Genomic DNA, 20,310 nt, shown 5'->3' with positions numbered 1-20,310 from the left:
GCCCAAGGCCACACAGCTAGGTAATTATTAAGTGTCTGAGACCAGATTTGAACCCAGGTACTCCTGACTCCAGGGCTGATGCTCTATCCACTGTGCCACCTAGCTGTCCCACACATGAGGATTTTTAGTAAACTACATAAGGATTTTTATTAAATTCTGGAGGTATAGGGAACCACTAGAGTTTATCAAATAGAGGTGGTAGTGACAGGGCCAGAAGAGAACTTAAGAAAAACAATCTGACAGTTGACTAGAGGCCAGATGTCTTTAAGTGAGAAGGGAGTATTGTTTTCATTACAGATAAGAGGAAGTAAGCACCTGTACTAGAGCAGTGGGATTATCAGTAAGACACATAGGAAGCAGCACAGTTGGGATTTGAACACAAGCCTTAAGACTTAAAATCCTCTGTCCTTCTCTTATCACAGAATTTCAGAATTGGGAGCACCTCAATGGGTCATTCAGTCCAGCTTTGGCTGATAAAGAATCCCTGCTATACATACCAAATACGTAGTCATGAACTTTTGCCTAAAGTCCTCCAGTGAGGGCTAACTTCCCAGGAACTCCATCACATTTTAGGATAATTCTAATTGTTAGCACAATCATTTGTTTTTCCAGAAACCCTGGAAAAATCCTCCCAAATTGACTTTTTTTTTTTTTGACTAGGCAAAAGAGGCCTCATTTCTTACCCAGTTTTAATCACTAAATGGGCATTGCCTCCATCAATCTGAGTCCTGGGAAAAACCTTAGTTTAAAAAGGTCAAAGTCTCCCACTGCATCCAGGGCCATCTCCAGTCACCCTGACCTATATCCTGCCACTGGAAAGGGATGGCTCCAAAGAAGAAAGTGAATAACTGCACAGCCTTCCTTCCCTTAAATCCAATTCACTTGCAAGTCATGGCATCACTTTCCTGAAGTCTAGTCCTCTTTGAGAAAGGACAAACAGCAATTATTAGAGCACCAAGTCCAGATTTACTCCATTTGTAATTTCTACTCTAATAATAATAATAATAATGAATTTTATTATAATATATAATATACAATTATACAGTGCTTTAAGATTTACAAACCACTTTACAAATACTATGTCACTGATCAAAACAATCCTGGGAAGTAGATGCAATTCCTCACTTTACAGGTGAAGAAATGGAAGCAGAGATTAAACAATTTATGCAGGGGCAAATAGCTAGTAAGTGTCTGAGGAAAGATTTGAACTCAGGTCTTCTTGATTTCAGATCCAGTGCTCTAACCACTGGGCAAAACTAGCTGATCTACCCTACTTCTGAGGGTCCAAATAGATAAACCCAAATCCTTTTTAGCATGACAGACTTTGACATGCTTGAAGACACCTATCTTCTTCAATTTAACCATCACTATTTACTTCAGCCTATTATCCTCCTGTTGCATGAACTTCAAGCCATTTGCTCTCTGGTTACCCTCTTCTGGCCTTTCTTCTGCACAGTTTGTCCAAGGAAAAAAGTCTGTTTCTGTTAAATCTTTCCCTCTTATCTCACATACACCCTGCTTGAAAGACTCTAAACTGTAAGCTTTAAAGCTTGGGGGACTTTAAGAAACTATTGTTTTGGAAAGCATAAAGATGGGAGAAGTGAGAATAAAGGCAGCCTGGTCAACTGGAAAGAGTATTGTGTTTGGAATCAGAGGATCTGAGTTTGTCTCTCTTTCCTTCCTAACTATTCCTGTGAACTTGAATCAATAGATCATTTTAGAGTTCTGGGACACAGTTTCCCAATCTGTGAAATTCCCAATCTGTGAAAGTCCAATTCTATTGAATAATCATTTGCTGTGTTTCTTTGCACAGTGCTAGGAAGAAGACAAAAAGTAAAATAATCTTTGCCTTTAACAGCCCATATTCTCCTGGGAGGAAACAACTTGTACCTAGATAAGTAAATACAAAAATTTATACAAATCAAATACAAAGTAATTTTGATGTTTGAGGAAGGAATAACAAAGGAGGAGGGGAATCAGGAAAGATGTCATCTATGGCTCTTAAATTGAACTTTGAATGTAACTAAGAATTCCAAGGTTTAAAGGGACATGAGAGACAGTCTATATAAAGATCAGTGGGAAGGATGGTCGTTCCTTCTACAGATAAAGAGATGTTAGAAAGAGGGATGGATTTTGTTGGGGACCATAATGAATTGTTTTGGAAATATTTGGGAAATTTCCGGAAATAAATGAGTTTAAGATGGGATTAAATTAAAATGCAATATTCAAAACTCTCCATCACTGAATTTAGGAGTGAAAGAAAACTGTGAGATATTATACATTTGATAATCTGTAGTCCCACAACCTGGGTTCTAATCTGAAATGCTACTTGCTAGTCCTGTCCTTGGACAAGAGCTTACTTTAAATAAAAATAGGGAGTTGAACCAGATGACTTCCTTTTTCTTTTTTTTTGCAAGGCAAATGGGGTTAAGTGGCTTGTCCAAGGCCACACAGCTAGATAATTATTAAGTGTCTGAGGTCAGATTTGAACTCAGGTACTCCTTGACTCCAGGGTCAGTGCTCTATCCACTGTACCACTTAGCCACCCCAACTTCCTTTTTAAAAAAAAATAATTTATTTTTCCAGGGATATGCAAAGATAGTTTTCAACAATCATAGATAATTTCTACAACCCTTAACTCTTGTGACCTCAAGGGAGGCTCAGTGAAGATAAGATGGTATTTGAAGAAGTGATATTTTGTCTTTTTTTTTTTTAAGTTTTTGCAAGGCCATGGGGTTAAGTGGCTTGCCCAAGGCCACACAGCTAGGTCATTATTAAGTGCCTGAGGCCATATTTGAACTCAGGTCCTCCTGACTCCAGGGCCGGTGCTCTATCCACTGTGCCACCTAGCGGGCCCCTTGTCCTTCACTCTTGAAGAAGCCTATGACATCAGGGAGGCGATGCCATGACCAGCACCTGAATTTACTTGGCGTGAGGGGCCTCACGTTCTCCTCCAGAGTCCTCTGGGTCCAGTGGCCAGGTCTGGATCAGGATGACTGGAGATGGCCCCGGTGGGTTATTAAATGACTTGGCCAAGGTGGCACACCAGTGTCCCAGTCTGGATTCCAGCTCCAGTCCTCCTGACTCCACGGCCAGGGTTCTGTCCGTGGCTCCATCTCCGGCACTGCCTGGCTTCCCCCTCCCCTCTTTAAGTGTGAAGAAGGCTGAAAGGGTGGAAAGGAAGAAGGTGAAGCTTTGTTCTCCACAGACTTGGGTTCGAATTCTGACTTGAGAAAAGTCACTTCATGGAATGACGGAATTAACTTTTAAAAAATGATGATGTGTTTTCTGTGTTTTCCAGTGACATTCGGCTAGTTTCTCCTTATCTTTTTGCTTTTGGGCAAGGCTCTGGGTTTCACAATTTAAAATCAACGTTTGGGTTAATGCTCATCGGGTCACTGGAGTTGAGGTCACGGGGTTCAGCCCGACTCCAGACGGGCCTGGCCCCGGGCTCCGCTCTGGCTCCCGGCGAGCCCAGGCCGGGCAGCCGCGTCCCCTACCTCAGCCTCCGGCCTCCCCAGCCCGCCCCTCCCGCGGGCTCGGCCCTCGCGTCACTTCCGGCGCGGGAGACAAAATGGCGTCCCGAGAGTCCCGGGCCCTGAGGCGTGTGGAGCGGCAGCGGCGGCTGCGCCTGCTCTGGGCTTCTTAGAGCCGCGGGGGGCGGCGGAGGCGGCGGGCCCAGGTAAGCGGGCTCGGCCCGGGCCCGCGCAGGGCGGCGGCGGTCGGGGCTGCCGGAGGGAGGGAGCGTGTGAAGGGAGGGCGGAGGGAGCGAGCGAGCGACGGCGGCGACGACGACAACGACGGCGGCGCCGCCGCGGCCGCCGCCCCCTGCGGCCGTCCGTCCGTTTAGCCGTCAGCTCGTCTGGGTGGGGAGCGGAGGGCGCGGGGAGGGGCCGAGGGAGGCCCGACGGGGAGAGGCAGGTGGCTGCGGGCCGGCTGGAGCGCCCGTTGGGGAACCTCTCTCTCTCTCTCTCTCTCTCTCTCTCTCTCTGCCATCTCTCTCTCTCTGCCATCTCTCTCCTCTCTCTCTCTCTCTCTCTCTCTGCCATCTCTCTCCTCTCTCTCTCTCTCTCTCTCTCTGCCATCTCGCTCCTCTCTCTTTCTCTCTCTGCCATCTCTCTCCTCTCTCTCTCTCTCTGCCATCTCGCTCCTCTCTCTCTCTCTCTCTGCCATCTCTCCTCTCTCTCCTCTCTCTTTCTCTCTCTGCCATCTCTCTCCTCTCTCTCTCTCTCTCTCTCTGCCGTCTCTCTTTCACTTCTCTCTCTCTCTCTCTCTGTGTCTCTCTCTCTGTGTCTCTGTCTGTCTGTCTGTCTGTCTGTCTGTCTGTCTGTCTCTCTCTCTCTCTCTCTCGCCGGCCAACTGAGCGCGAGCGGCCGGGCCTCCGCGTGCACCTGCCGGGCGGCCGCACGCGCTGAGCGCGCTCCCAGTCCCGGGGCTCCCTGGCCGAGCCCGGCGCGACGCCCAGACACACGCACCCCGGCGCCCATTCCTAGGTTACCTCCCGCGGAAATAGGCACTTTGTTCCTCGGAATACCGCGGGTGTCTCGTCTTAACGTTTTTATTTTGAGCTTGATGTGTTTTATTACGCAAGCTTGATCAGGAAAGAATGTGCATTTTTTTTTGGTCGTAGGATCTAATTTGGAATCCTTGCTCTTTCTCTGGGCCTCAGTTTCCTCGGGGCTGCAGAATGAGGAGGCGGATCGCCTTCATATATATATATATTCTAAAGCCTGTTATTCTGTTCCTGCAAGTTGTGTCTTGTAGAGGCAATAAGGCTTGTTTTCGTAGTTCCCTGACAGGCAATAAAATGGCAACAATGTTATTATGCTGCGATACATTGTAGCGCCTTCAAATAGACCAGTTAATGACAGTTGAATAAGATCATTTGGGCCTCTCCTATAAACAGCTTTATGAAAAAAGCCTGCTTTAGTTGAAGCAATTCCCCAATAAAACTCGACAGATGCTTGTTAAGTAAACATCTAGTGTCTATAAAGCCCTGGCTAGAGAAGACTTGTAGAAGTAAGACAGCCTCTGCCTCCTTTAGCTCCCCCGGCCTCTGAATGGTGGTGATGGATGGCATGCCCATATGGGGACTGGGAAGCCAGATTGTATTAGGGGGATAGGGATCCAGTGTGGGACTTGGAGTCCCAGAAATCAGATTCCTGCCTTAGACACCCAGGAGCAGCACCCCCTGGGCAAGTCACTTTTAACCTGCTTCAGCTTTCTCACCTGGAAAATAATAGAGTCCAACCTCCTAGTATTTTATTTTTAGTTTTATTTTTTTAGGTTTTTGCAAGGCAAATGGAGTTAAGTGGCTTGCCCAGGGCCACACAGCTAGGTAATTATTAAGCGTCTGAGGCGGAATTTGAACTCAGGTACTCCTGACTCCAGGGCCACTGCACCACCTAGGCCCCCCCCCCATGGTTTTGAAAATCACATGTGTTAGCATTTGTAAAGAATTTTCCCAGCTTTTATAAGTGCTAGTGATCACATTATTACTATAAATAATTAATATTAATAGCATAATTAATAATATGATAAACTAGTATAGTTTCTGCAAATTACTTGAAGAGGACCTTTGTTTAAGGCATAAAATGGATGTGGGTTCCTTCCTTTCCAAAGACTGTTATTTTAGGTACTGAGTTAAGTAAAAGTCCAAACTTTTGTGCAATAAACTCTTCAGATCCTGATTTATGGGGGAAAGGGTCAGTTCTTTTAAAATGTCTTTTTTTTTTTGCAGATTACTTGTATAAAAGACAAATATTAAAACTATTAAGCAATTAGTTGGTGCTTTTCCTTGATTCTTTTTTCTTTAGAGTTTGTAACTAATTTTAACTTGATCTGTTCTATTTGAATTGTAGTTATCTTGAAAAAATGTTTCATTTCTTTGTGAAAATATCTAAAAATTAAAGAAGAGGAATTGAGAGCCATGGTCTGTTATTACTTTCATGTTAACTAAAGCTTTGACTTTTGGAAAAACTATAGCTTCTCCAAAAGTTTTCAGAGTACTCATATCCCTCCTTTTGATAGATCCTGTTACAAGTTGTTTGAGGTTTTTAAAAAGTTTTCTGTGTGAGAAATTGCCAGTGTATATATGTTGATAATGTGGTTGGTAAAATCCTTTTTTTACTCTTAAACTTCATATTCAGAAATTTTTTCTTTCCTCCTATGTTTCAGTTTTCCTTTGTGTATTGTTTTTACTTTCTTTTGTCCCCTTACTAAGATGATTAGTTTTTTATATACCACGTTTCACTGTTTCATAGGTTTTGCAGAACATCTTGTGGAGAGAGGACCAGCAAACAAAAAAGTTTATTTAAATAGGTTTCTTTATGACTTTTAAAATAAAGTGTACTGGCACAAGTTTCATATACACAAAATGATGATGGTTTTCTAGAATTTAAGCATGGGATTTCTGCTGTTGCATTTGGAATAAATAACCTTCAATTTCAAGTTCTGCTATTCTTCACTACACATACACAGGAGCTTCGCAGGGAGCAGTGATTAATTGTGGTTTGTTTGGTAAAGTGCATTATTCCTGAATTAGTTTTTTTCTAAAATTTTAAACTTTTTTAGTTAAAATATTTTAAACATTTGTAATTATTGACTAATTTTGGTTGTGATTTGCTGCCTTCTTGTTTGTGTATCTTTATAAACCTTGCTTTCAAACTATTTTTTATTCTTTACAAAGAAAACTGCATGCTGTCATTTTTCAAATATACAAGATTAGAAAGTTTAGAGTTACAGGAGACCTTGGAGATCTGATTCACCCTCCTTTTTTAGATAAGGAAAACCATGTGGATGAAGTGACTTGCCCAAGGTCAAATAGTTTTTAAAAGCACAGATACAATTGGGACTGAGGTCCTGGATTTCTCATTCACCTCATTTGTTACAATGCTAAATTGGAAACAAAACTGGAACCCTCCCAGTCACTATAGTGAACATGTGCTGAGGTGGTTAACTATTTGGAATTTTCCACATAAGAGTCACTTTTAGCTTTGATATAAAAGTCTGAGATAACATTCTGTCATTCTCTTGTAGAAGTTAGAGTTGTGTAGTTAAATGCCCATAGTCATATATATATATATATACACATATATATATATGTATATCTGGGTCTGATAGCTGTTCAATTTATTCTTTTAAAACTTTTTGTCATCCTCAGTTTCCTCATCTGTAAAAGGAGGGGGGTTGGATTGATGAGCTCCAAGAATTCTTCCAGCTCTAAAATAACTCTATGATTTTGCTTGTGTTAGATTGAAGTTCATGTAAGACTGGAATGGTAAGGAACTTTATAGGGTCTTTTCTGATGACCTTTTAGGATTTTCTTGACAATTATGATTTTATATGCAGTCCTTTCTGAAGACAGGCATGAACTACATGCTCCCTTGAAGTCTCTTTATGCTCTTTGATTTTATGGCTTTGTAAATTGGTCTTTTTTTTTCTGGCTGTTTTGCTTTGGAAGCCATTCGTTATGCATTTTGGAGCCAGGGAGTTTTTATGACAGTCAGTTGGACTATCAGTATCCCTGATGTTAATTGAATTATTACCAAATGTCATCAGATTTGTATACCATTATTACACAGGACCCCTCTTCTTGTAGTCTTTGATTATATACATGGCATTTCCATCTTTAGCTTCTGTGATTTTATATAGTTTGCCCCTCATGTCTAGGATAGGCACTTCTGTCTTTTAGAATCTCTCCTTCAAAGCACAGCATAAACTCCACTTCTTTTATATGAGATCTTTGCTGACATCTCTCAATAAAATTTACCTTATTTATGTTGTACAGATTTTACACTTATAGTTGTATACCTCCTACATCTCACCCTGTAGTAGAATGTAATCTTTCTGAGGGCAATTAGTGTGAGAGTTTTTTTCTTTGTTTTACTCCTACCCCCACCCTCCTATGTGTTTGGTACATAATAGGTGTTTAATAAATTGATTTGTTTGAAAAAATATGTTTAGTGAAACATATATACTTGTGGTCCTAAGATGGGGCAGTATAAAAATAAATTCTCCTTTCCTTAGAACTAAAATATGATACATATGTATCTCCAGCAAAGAAAGTATTGTGTGTGTGTATATCTCTCTGGCAGTGTATTTCAGATTACCCTTATATGGAAAATTCCAAATACCTAACCTTCTCAGCACATGCTCAGTGCAGTTGCTTTGAGAGTTTTATTTTTGTTTCCATTTCAATAGTGGGTGGGTTGTTCCTGTGTGTATGTGTATCTACACACATCCATGTACACTCACACTACTTGGCACAGTGCACTTGAAATATACCTAGCTAAATGTAAAGGCTGGTATTTATTATAAGCGATCTTGTTTGCAAGTTGATAAAATAACAGCGTATATGAACTTCTCTATAAGGATCTTACTAAGACTGCCTTAAGCTTTTTTGATGGTGACAGTCCCTGGTATTTTTGTAAAAGTTATGTAGCTAAGAGTTATTCTGTAAAAATCATGATGGGATTTGCTTTAATGTATGGAAATATATATGTATATATGTATATATATATATATATATATATAATAATGATACCAATATGCTTTAATTGCAGGGTGAAATAAGGGGAAATTACTATTTCAGACTTAAAGTTTGAAGATTTTATTATAGTTTTATAGGTTCTTGTTCCAAGTGTAGTGAATGCCTTATATATTGTATATCATCTGGAGAGGTCTTTTGTGACAATAGTAGTTGCTTAGTTGGTCCTTCTGTATAGACTAGACACACTTATTCATCTTTGCTACTAACTTGTTGGAGGATATTAACCTGCCTTTGGCTCAATTTCCTTTGAGGGTGGTGGTATTTAAGGGTGTTTTTTTTTTTTCCATTATCAGCACTTGTGATTTCTTTAACATAAGAAACTCTCAGTGTGAAAACTCCCTTTACAAAGCCTAGTAGTGGTTTCTCTAATTTTCAGTCTTCCTTAGACATTAACAAGTGACTTGTTAACTCCACACCAGCCAGTAGGGATAGAGGCAGCACTCCTAGAGCAAGACTCTCAGACTGGTCCTCAATGAACTAGCCATGTTGTGAGAACCCTTGAATTTTAAAGTGATTTGCACTATAGTCTGTAGTATGACAGTAAAACAAACAAGTGACCTAGACACCTTCTGGAACTGTGACCAAAGAACTTGCAAACTGGCCTTTCTCTCTGCCAAATTTGAAAAGAATATCATATATATATATATATATATATATATATATATATATATATATATATACATACACACACACACACAACACCTTTAAGTTTTACTAGTATTTGGAAAGTTGTCTTTAAGTAGTTTTGAGTTTTTTTGCAGAAAGATAACTTGTTTTTTTCAATCATGAAACATTTCAGTAATACTTAATACACATCATCAGTAAGATCAGTAGTCAAGGATATATCCTTGTCATCATTTTCATCTTGTTTTATTAATTATACCTTATCCCAATTAGATCAGAAACTTCTTGTGCTATTCACTTAGTAGGTACTTGTTTCTTTGATGCATACCAAGCTCCATATTTTACTTTTTCAGTCTTTATTCTTAAAATATTAGCTTTGGCTAATACTTTTGTTAGTCTCTAGGTTCATTCAGATAGGTATTTATAAAATAATTATATATTCACTCTTATAAGTTATTTAAAGATGAATTTTGAATATAAGTGTTTTGACTGAACCACCTGGGAAAAGCCAGTGGTGAGCTCTTTGTTTATAACAAAATTGTGAATTAACATCCTGTCCTTTTTTTTTTTTAATGAGGATGAAGGCACTTATGGTTACATTTCTAAAGGGAAGATCACCAGTAGCAGTCATTTGAAATATTATATACAGATATATAGCAATCTATATTATTTTCTTTTGAAGTTGACTGTTTGTAGCATATTTTTTAGGATTACTATTTTGAGCCATTTTTGAATTTTTTTTTCTTGTCTGTTGGATTTAGGAAACATATATTTATTTTTAACCTAAAGTAAATTAGTTTAAATACTGATTTATTTTTGTGACATAGGGTCATTGTCTATAGATATTATTAACTGAGTCTTTTAAGGCTCTATTGTAAAATTTCATAAGGATAAATATACTTGGAGGACTGTTGCCTTCATAGATTTTTATGGCCTTCACATTTAAACAAAAGGAAAGTTCTAATCAGCTTCATTTTCCCATTCTACTTTTGCAAAGTTAAAACAACTTACCCTCTGCTATGAGGAACTTTGCAGTTTTTTGGGGTATCATAGACATCTTATAAAATTCTGTCCGATGTGAACTTGGTGAAAGCATCTTCCTGTGGGTTTTTTGTCACAGTGTACTTCACCCTGTTCTCAGGCTTTAAAAACAGACTGTTTTAGTCAGACTTAAGTTTTTCACAAGTAATTGATATCTCCACTTTTTGTAGCTCTTAAAAGTTAAGGCTGACATTAGTTAGTGAAGGGAATATGGCAGTGGGGATTTGGGATAAGCCTCTTCTCTCTTTCACAATTTCCCTATCTGAAAAACATCAGGGGACTGGTCCTTAGGAGGACCCTTTCAGTTCTAATATTCTGTGATATAGCAGAACAAAATGTGATCTCAAAGACTCTCTGTGAACAAGGTGCTTTGTAATTGTTAATAAAGTCAAGGTTTTTTTTAAATATAAATATTTTATTTGTTTTCCAATTATATACAGTAGTAGTTTCTACCAATCATTTTTTTGCAAGGTTTTGAATTTCAGTTTCCCCTCTCTCTCCTTCCCCTCCCCCCTTCCCCCAACAGAAGGCAGGCTGTTAGTCTTTATATTTGTTTCCATGATGTGCATATATCAAAACTGAATGTGTTGAGAGAAAAAGCATACCCTTAAGGAAGAAAATATTAGTGATAACAAAAGTATGTAATACATAAGATGACTTTTTTAAAAAATTGAAGATAATAATCTTTGGTCTTCATTTAAACTCCACAGTTCCTTCTCTGTTTACAGATAGTATTCTCCATCCACAGATCCCGTAACATTGAACCTCATTGTTGCTCAGGAGGAATGAGCAAATCCAAGGTGTACAATGTTCTTCTGGTTCTGCTCATCACACTCAGCATCAATTCATGCAAGTTTTTCCAGGCTTCTCTCAAATCCCATCCCTCTTCATTTCTAATAGAACAATAGTGTTCCATCATATTACTTATAACACAATTTGTTCAGCTATTCCCCAACTGATGAATATCCCTTGGATTTCCAATTCTTTGCCACTACAAACAATTACTATAAATATTTTTGTATATTTGGGTTTTTTACCTCTTTTCAGGATCTCTTCAGGATACAGACCCATTAGTAGCATTGCTGTATCAAAGGGTATGCACATTTTTATTGCCCTTTGGGCATAATTCCAAATTGCTCTCCAGAAAGGTTGGATAAGTTCACAGCTCCACTAACAATGTATTATAGAAGGACAAGATTTTTTTTGAAAGATAATACTTCCAGAAGTAACTTGATTCAATATTCACCAATTCTCATCATCAAACAAGACTTTAAAAATAAACTGTTTTCCAGTATCATTTAAGGATGACCTGCACAATCTAAAAAGAAGAGATTCTTTATCAATAGTAAAATTGTCTCAATTCTCCTATTCAAATAACTTTGTCCTCATTGCCTTGTGTTGAAATCTGACAAAACCTAGAAGAAACTAAGTGATTTCCACATGAATGTGACTGAGTTGATTTCCAGTGGAAAGAGAAAGTGGAGGAAGAACAGTTTGCCCCAAATTATGACATGAACTTGAACAGCAGGTCCACTGAATTAATTGAATATCTGTGAGTATCTTGAACATTCATTACAGATGGACAGTGATTTGGACTTGGTAGAATGAAACATTGGTCAAGATCTCATTTGAGAAACTGTACAAAATTTTAAATGATACCAAGCTGCCGAAAGTTCTTTCAAACGTTTGATCATGGTTCTTCTTGAACTTAGAAGAATCAAAATTGCAAGTGACCTAAAATGACAAAGAAAAGAAGTAACTTAGACCAGAAAGTCTTTCCCTGTGCCTTAGGATTCCCTCTTTAGAAATCTATGTACTTGATCAAATGTGGTATCTCTCCTTATTCTCCCCTCAGATGAAACTTCCTTGAGGGCAAGAACTGTTTTGAATTTATATCTTCTGGCTTTAGGATCATATCTTACTCTCCATAAACTTCAGTTCATTGAGTGAATCTTCTCTAACTCTTTATGACAAACCTTGGACAAAAATCACCATGAGGACTAGAGAGATTGTGATCTTTACCATGCAGGAGGGAATACCTGCGTGGAGGAAATTGTGTAGCCATTGGAGTATTTATAAAGAAAAAGAGCAGTAAAGGAAGGACTATATATTTAAATATTAGCTCTTACAAAATTTAGGGTGAGCAAACATTTCATTTTCATCATGTAACTAGGTTTTACTTTTTTTTCTAACTATAATCATATATGATAATAAAATGATATTGTTAGAGGCCTTGGCTTTTGTTTGTGAAGGGTTTTTATGTTTAATAGAATAAACACTTGAAATATATTCATCTCTTAGGTTCATTCTACCTTTCCAATCTTCTTATATATATCTCTCTCTCATCCTTTACATACATCTTTTGTCACTGTGCCTTTGTATTGACAGCCACTGCCTCCTCCCCCTTATGCTTGGGATGCATCTTCTCTCCTCAGCTCCCACCAACCTTTTTGAATTCCTGGTGAATTTTCAGATTGACCTGCTCCATGAAGTGTTATCTTCCCTAGCTCGTATTATTTTGTGGATGTCATCTATATGCTTGTATGTGGGCTCATAGCTCTGGGCACAGGAACTGTACTCACACAGGACTTGGTCCCTAATAAATGCTAGCTGATTTCTTGATTTACAGCAGTTCAGACCTCACCTTCTGCAACAGGCCTTTCATTCTGAGATCACCTTCCATCTGTAAAGGTGATCTAAAGATGTAAAGAATATGTACCTCTTGGTACTGGGCTGTTGGCATGTTGTCTCCCCCTTTGGAATAGGAGCTTATTAAAAGCAGGGCCTGGATTTCTGTGCTTTAGTGCCTGATTGATTTAATAAATGCTTGATGATTTTATTTGACATAGTTCAGTGTATCAGAGAACAAGGTTATGAGAAGCACCAGGTATTATATTTTCACTTCCCTGCGAAGGTACCAATATCTCAGGAAGTGGGATGAACCTTTGTGGAGCTTAGGAATTCCCTTTCTATTTGAACATTGCTGGGTAGCTGGGTAGTAAAAAATCCGACAATAGTCTGAGTGGAGCATTGATTTCTTTTTTCAATGTAGGTGTGGTTCAGAAAGGGGTTCAGAAAGATTGCTAAGTATTTTACAAAAGATGTGAATCAATACCTGTGGACATTTTTCAAACCATTGTAGTTTATTATTATTATTATTTTATTTTTTCCAATTACATGCAAAAGTAGTTTTCAGCATTCATTTATTTGCAATTATGAGTTCCATAATTTTGTACTATCCTTCCTTCCCTCCCCCCTTCCCATGACAGTGAACAAACTGGTAGAACTTGTACATATATAGTCAAACCATTGCAATTTTTAATGAAAATCACTGAAACATTTAAGAAAGGGAAATAAATGGTATGTTAATTGCACTAAATTAAGGGATTTAAGATATTTATTTCTCTTTTTCTTCAATTTTTTTGTTTCCCTTCTGGTTACAACAATAATTTCTAATATAGATACATAGGTAAATTGGGATTTTTACACTTCAGAAAGGTCTAGAAATCTTTAAAATTTTTATTTTACTTGGCCAAATCCAGGTTTATCTAGAATTATTCACATGGCATACGTTTTCTCATGATTTTACAGAAGACAGAAAATTATAAAATTTAAAGCTGGAATGAACCTTGGAGATTCCCTAGTGGAAACAGCCTCATTTTACAGAAACAGAAACTGAAACTCAAGTTGTAATTTGTCTCATATCTCTTCAGACTGAAATTTCCTTATAATTTATACGTATTTCAGTTTCTACATCTGTGTACTAGAAACAATTGCTCATCTGTTGGACATCAGTGAATGATCACCAGAGGTTATTCTGTCTAGTTTGTTATTTATGATGGCTGTCTGACATTTGGCTAACTCAGACATTAGAATATTTGCCTAGAGTGTATAGATAGTTCTCTGTTCTTTACCTTCACCATCAACTGTCAATACTATTAGGTAGCAATTTTTTAAAGACAAGTTTTTTATTAATTTTTTTGTTTGTAGTTCAAAATCCTTTTGTGGTTCTCTGTTAAATGAGCGTCCCTTGTTATTTGGAGGAAAAAATAATCAAACCTGACACAAGTGACTACGTTTGATAATACAGGGATATTTCTCTCTCTCTCTCTCTCTCTCTCTCTCTCTCTATATATATATATATATATATATATATATATATATATAATGTATATTTACATACTCATTTATACATACCACCATCTGCAGTACTTTACTTTTCCTTAGAGAGGAGGAAATGGTATGTCATCCTCTCTTTGGGCCAAAATTGGTCATTGCAATTAGTATTGAAGCAGGCAGGAATATTCCTGAAGATGCCAAAGCAAGCTTAATATGTTCTAATGGGGTGGTAAGTGTCTTGTCCTTTTTTTAGAATTTGGAAAGCATTTGACAAAAGTATCTCATGCTATTCTTATGGAAAAGATAGAGAATTTACAAATGGTTTGATTCCTTATTGGTTTGGTTGAACTTTGGAAGGATTATAGATTTACATCTAGAAGAGACAGAGACCTTAGAGGCTACCCCTTCATTTTACAGATAAGGTTAATGAGACACATTGAGATTAAATGACTTGCCTTCTGTCACACAGCTAGTAAGTGCAGCAGGATTTGAATCCATGTCTTCTTGACTGTTTACTGTCCTCCACACTTTACCAGAAATCTGTGGTTGACTCTGTGCCATTAACATTGTCAGTGACTTGGCTAAAGGCATGGATTGTGGGCTTGTTAAATTTTCAGACAGCACAAAACTGGGAGTTTTTCTTAACTGCTAGATGACAACATTACAAGAAAACAATATTTTGATAGGAATATTGGTTCGAATATATTGAATTGTAACTTAAGAATAAATGTAAACCCTTACTTTCAGAACCCAAGAACTATTTGGAACAAGTCAGGCTTGATAAGATGGCAGTTTTTCTAAAAGCAGTGTTAAGAATTTTAGTGGACTGTAAGCTCAGTGAGTCAGCAGTGTGATCAAATAGACAAAGGTGTGTGGACTCCCTTAGGATCACATAGCTTTAAGGAGTAAGGAAGTGATGGTATCACTGTATTTAGCCTCTTTTAATTATTTCTTGGATAGTTTGTTCAATTCAGAGAACTACAGTTTAGGAATTTAGAGGAGTGGCAGTCTGTAATAGTAGGGATAACCTTCAATTCAAGCCATTTGAAGGGACTATGTGCATTGAAGAGATTTTCTTTTGGGGGGCAAGGGAGGGCAAGAAGGTAATCATTGTTTTCTAAGTGTCTGAGGTTCTGACATAGAAGAGGGATGAGATTTGTTCTGTTTGCCTTCAGAAGGCAGAACCAAGAATTATGATAGAATTACAAAAAAGAGAGTTTTGACCTGATATTAGGAAAAATATTAATAACAATGAGAGTTGGCTAGATTTGGAATATGTACATTGGCAAGATAATAGGTTCTAGCAAAAAACTGGAAATCTACTTAATAGTTGTATGGCAATGAGAATTTTTTTTAGATATGGATGTTATTGAGATTCCTATTAACTAAAAAATCTGTGATTCTTATAGTCATTATATTCTTACTGTGCACTTAGTACCAAATTATCTTTGCAATGCTAATGAAACTGATATTTGTTAATAGCTTTATTGCTGGACTGTTATTATTAAAACAGACCTGAATATTCCCTCTGAGTCACAATCTGGCTCCTATCTACCTTGCTAGTCCCATCTTTCTCTTCTTCTCAATCAAACTGGCCTACTTCTATTTTCCTCACACATTTGATATTTTATCCTCTGTGCTTTTCAGTAAATTGTTCTCCATATTGGGACGTATCCTCTGCTCACCTTTGTCTTATAGAATTCAACCTATCTTAATTTCCTTCAGATCATAACACCAGTGTGAGACCTTTCCTGATAACTCATTTGGAGAGTTAGTAAATGAGCATTGTTTAGATGCCTTTAGTATTCCAGGCACTATGGCAAGACTTTGGGGGTATAAAAGGTAAAGGCAGTTCCTGGTTCTCCAGAGCTCCCAGGTAGATGGGGGAGATGTCATATAAATAACTATTTACAAACAAGACAAGATAAATTGGAGATCATTTTTAGAGGAAAGGCATTAACATTAAGAGGAATTAGCAAAAGCTTCTCTCAGAAGATAGGATATAAACTGGGACTTAAAGGAAGCCAGGAAGACAAAGGGCAGATATGAAGAACAACATTGGAACCATGGGAGAAAACCAGGGAAAATGCACAAGAATTTTGTGACAGAGAAACAGCAAGGAGACCATTGTCACTGGATGATCAAAGAGTACTTGCTCACAGATTGGAGGGAAGGAAGATAGAGCCTCTTGATAGGGACTATCTTTTACCTTTCTTTGTGTATCCCTAGCCCTTAGCAGAGTGCCTGACCCATAGTTAGACATTTAATATATGTTTATTGCCTAAGTCCAACTTCATTCACTGTGGCATGAGTGACTTCTTGCTTTATACATTGTAGGTTCTCAATAAATTTCTTTTGAATTTAATTGAATTTTGAAAATGTTAAAAAAAAAGTATCAGTAATATATGCAAACCAAGGATTTTGTTATATTAAATGAAGAGTCATTCTTTGGGACCTTGCCCTTAATTAAAAAATGGCATCAGAAAAGACTGATGAAAGAATAAAATCAGAGGAAGTCTTCAGACCTTTCTCAAGATTCATGTAGACCTAGATGGGCCAGAGCTGTATGAACATATTGTTGTAATCCACAATTTTTAACCCTGACTTTAGTTTAATAAAAATAACCTAACATTCATCTGCTTGGTTCCAGAAAATACAGCTTTTCAACCTCATACCATATTAAGAGTGTTTGGCTCTTTATTTCCCCCCTTTTTTTTTGAAAGTTACCCTTTTAAAATTCAGTACACTGTTAAATAGGATTTCAGTGTGTATGAAAAGCCCCTCTCACATTCTAAGATTTATAGATGAAATTCTCTAATTTGCTGAAATGTTAATTTAATTTCTTTTGAGCAGTAGTATAATAATGACAATATAGATCTTAGATATAGCTGATGCTGCACATGAAAAGTATATGGCATGGTAACTTGTACTTTGTTTTGTCTTATTGAAGGATGTGATTTGATATTGTAGCAGTCCTGCCACAACTGATATACACATCTTAGTTTGAAGATCATTCCCTATCCCTTTTTCTTAGTTTTAGTGTATTTTGATACCAAGTTATTTCAAATTGCCTTTGAGGATGGGACTTGGACCAGTGATTTCTGTTTTTAAGGGTAGCTCCCAGTGGGAAAGTACCATCTACTATGGCAGATCACAACTATTTTTTGGCTTAATCTTAGAGTAATTTACCTAGAGTCACATCATCAATACACCAAGAAGGTTAGCCTTCAGTCTAGGACTTTCTGGTTCATGGTCTATCTGCCATAGTGCTTTTTAGGAATTGAATATTAGATACTTGGGTGCTAGTGTACTGTACCTTATGCAGTGCCCTATCTTTTGGAAACTGTATTGAAAACATTTTGAAGAGAGGGAGAGTAATGGAAATCTAGACTATTCGTTAGTGTGAATCAACTATATAGACCTTTCAGTTGGGTTACAAGTTAGGTGTACATAAATGTACCAATTCCTGCTCCAGCAAATCTGAGGATGCAAAGATTAAAGCATCTGGTTGGGGCGTTTTGATTGGTATGCCAACCTGAGAAAAAGGATCTTTTCAGAGTTTGATGATTTCCCTAGCCATACTCTGCTAGTGCCAAGAAGTATGTGAACATTGGCAAGAAAAGAACAAGATTGTTTCTTTTTTGTAATGGAGGTGATGTAGACAGAAAGATTGGGAAATGAAGAGAGTCTGAGAAGTAATACAGGAAAATAGACATGGACGGGGAAAGGGAAAAAGATGCACATTCTGCAGGGATCCGAGAGTCTATGGAGTGGTAGTCCTACCACACACACACCCGTGTGGGATTGGGGAAGAGGATTCAGTGTAAAGATAAGAAACTGATCATATTGTAGTAACCCAGAACAGTATAAATAAGTAACTGTTGTTATAATTGATGTCCAGAATAATGACTTGAGTCTTGAAGAGGTTACATTCATACATACTAAATTACATGCTATCTTCCTTTACTAATGTCTTCTTTACATATACTTTAGTGGCACTGAGATGATTCTGGGATTTTTGAATTCCGTATTAGAAAAGTATAAATGCTACTGTAAATTCTAAAAAATTCTATTACAAAATAGAAGCCTTCATTTTTATGTCAATATTGGTTAGAGCACAGTGCTAATGAATGAAAGACCAAGGTCACAGTTTTCTGTCTTTGTTCTGTTTCATAACAAGAGGCTATAGCTTAAAATCACCAAAAACCATCTTTCCAATCGTTGGTTACCAGGAGAGTCAGGTCAAATTCATTATCCTTAAAAGTATAGAAAAGACATGCGCTATAGTGAATCAGCAATAGCTTTCACAAAGGGTGGCATAATTAAATTTTAATTTAATTTGAAATATCAAGAAGGTGAAGTATATAAAAGTTATGAAGATGTCCGTTTTAAGTTAAGGAGAGATTTAGGGCTGGAAAAGACTTTAGAGGCCATTATCCAAACATCTCATTTTATACTTCAGAAAACTGAGGATCAGAGAGATTACAAGGATACTTGTAATGAGTATCCCTTTGAGCAAGGATACTTGGGTAGAAAAGAAAGTTCATGAAAGAAACTGGACTTGGAATTAGAATTTGGTCTGGCAGTCTTAACTCTTCTACTTTACAAGCATTTTATCTCTGGATCTGAGTTCTTTCCTTTGTAAAAAGAGGAAGGTGGTTTAGATGTTCTTATAGGTTCTTTCAGCTCTCAATCAGTTTCTTGGAGATATAAGAATTAGTTTCAGTAAATTATGTACCAGGCTGAAAACTGCCCTAAGACTTTGGGGATACTGTGTGTGTGTATATGTATACACAGATATGTGAATGAGCCCCAAACAATATAGTAAAGTGAGAGTTGTATTTGAAATGACACACTTTCCAAATAAAAACATTGTTTACAAACTAAATAAAGAATCTTCATGGTAAAATAGGTCATTTTAATTTAACATTGTATTTTGAAATATGTCATGTATTTTGTGAGTAATGTTATTCTGTGGCCTGTGGTTAACTATACTTTCAACATAATTATACTTTTATTGTTGATAATTTAGCTTCATTAAATTAAAAGAAAACTTAATTATATCAGAGGTTGAATTTAGAGAGTATATTCTATCAAAACATTCTACATTTACTAGAAGATTGACTTATTTCTAAACATCAAGTATTCCTTTGAGAAGCTAAAGAAAAATACTGGATAAATGAGCAAAATTTTGACTTGCAGTTGCCTGATTCCTAACCTGTTCTACTGCCATGATGATGGATGAACAGTTCTCTTAACTTTTTGTGGCCTTGGTTTCCACATCTATAAAATGAATATTGGACCAGTTATTTCTCTGGTCTCTTTCAGCTCTGGAACTTATGGTCCTACATATATGAAAATGCTTTGTTAATTTTAATGTGCCATAAAGCCTTAAGGCCATGTTATTCCTTTGCTTTCCTGTTCTAGGAACTTGAAAAACAAAACCAAAAAAATGTCATTTATGTTCAATTTAGTGTTAATTAAAAAAGAAAGAACATTTTAAAATTTAAGTTTGCTTTCAGATATTACCAAAGCTGATTTCATTGTTATTAAGGATGAGGCAACTCCCAAATCAGAAGGTTGATGTCATCCTTTCTAGTAAGTCTACTTTTAGTTTTAGATGTAGAAATAGGAAAGATTAGTGACGTCGTGTTTATGGTTGGTAATAGCAAAGTTGATGGATTGGGGTAACCTCATTTTAGATTGAAGTCTGTTTGGTGTAGAGTTGCTTTATGAGTATTCCTTTGAGCAACTCTGTAGTGTTCTGTATGGGTGTAAATCACTGTAAATTTGTAGGTAGGTACATATTACAATTGTCTGTTTTTCTTTTTAGGACTCATGTAATCAAAGGAGTTTCTTTGTTGTGTGTATCTTTACAGAACACAACAGGAATTCAAAATGAATCAGGTGAGTTTAACAATAAGAATTTATAAAAGTGCATTAACTAGATGTTAGTCCAGTTACTTCTTAACAGA

The 20,310-nt window shown here is 37.3% G+C and overlaps 1 protein-coding gene across 3 annotated transcripts in view; it reads left to right on the top strand.

The window, feature by feature from the left end:
• Positions 1-3,591: 3,591 nt before the first annotated feature.
• Positions 3,592-20,310, top strand: part of PRDM2 (PR/SET domain 2) — a 138,737-nt gene continuing 122,018 nt past the window's right edge. The window contains exons 1-2 of one of the 3 annotated variants that reach the window (XM_074218393.1): positions 3,592-3,682; positions 20,169-20,242. In XM_074218393.1, coding sequence (XP_074074494.1) covers positions 20,234-20,242 — 9 coding nt within the window. In that variant the 5' untranslated portion in view covers positions 3,592-3,682; positions 20,169-20,233. Of the gene's footprint in view, positions 3,683-14,377; positions 20,243-20,310 lie in introns of those variants that run through there. The other 2 variants (XM_074218395.1, XM_074218392.1) reach the window with 2 other exon arrangements.

Source organism: Macrotis lagotis, chromosome 1, assembly GCF_037893015.1.
Source record: "Macrotis lagotis isolate mMagLag1 chromosome 1, bilby.v1.9.chrom.fasta, whole genome shotgun sequence".
Classification (NCBI taxonomy): Eukaryota; Metazoa; Chordata; class Mammalia; order Peramelemorphia; family Peramelidae; genus Macrotis; species Macrotis lagotis.
This window is presented reverse-complemented; position numbering and strand designations above follow the sequence as displayed.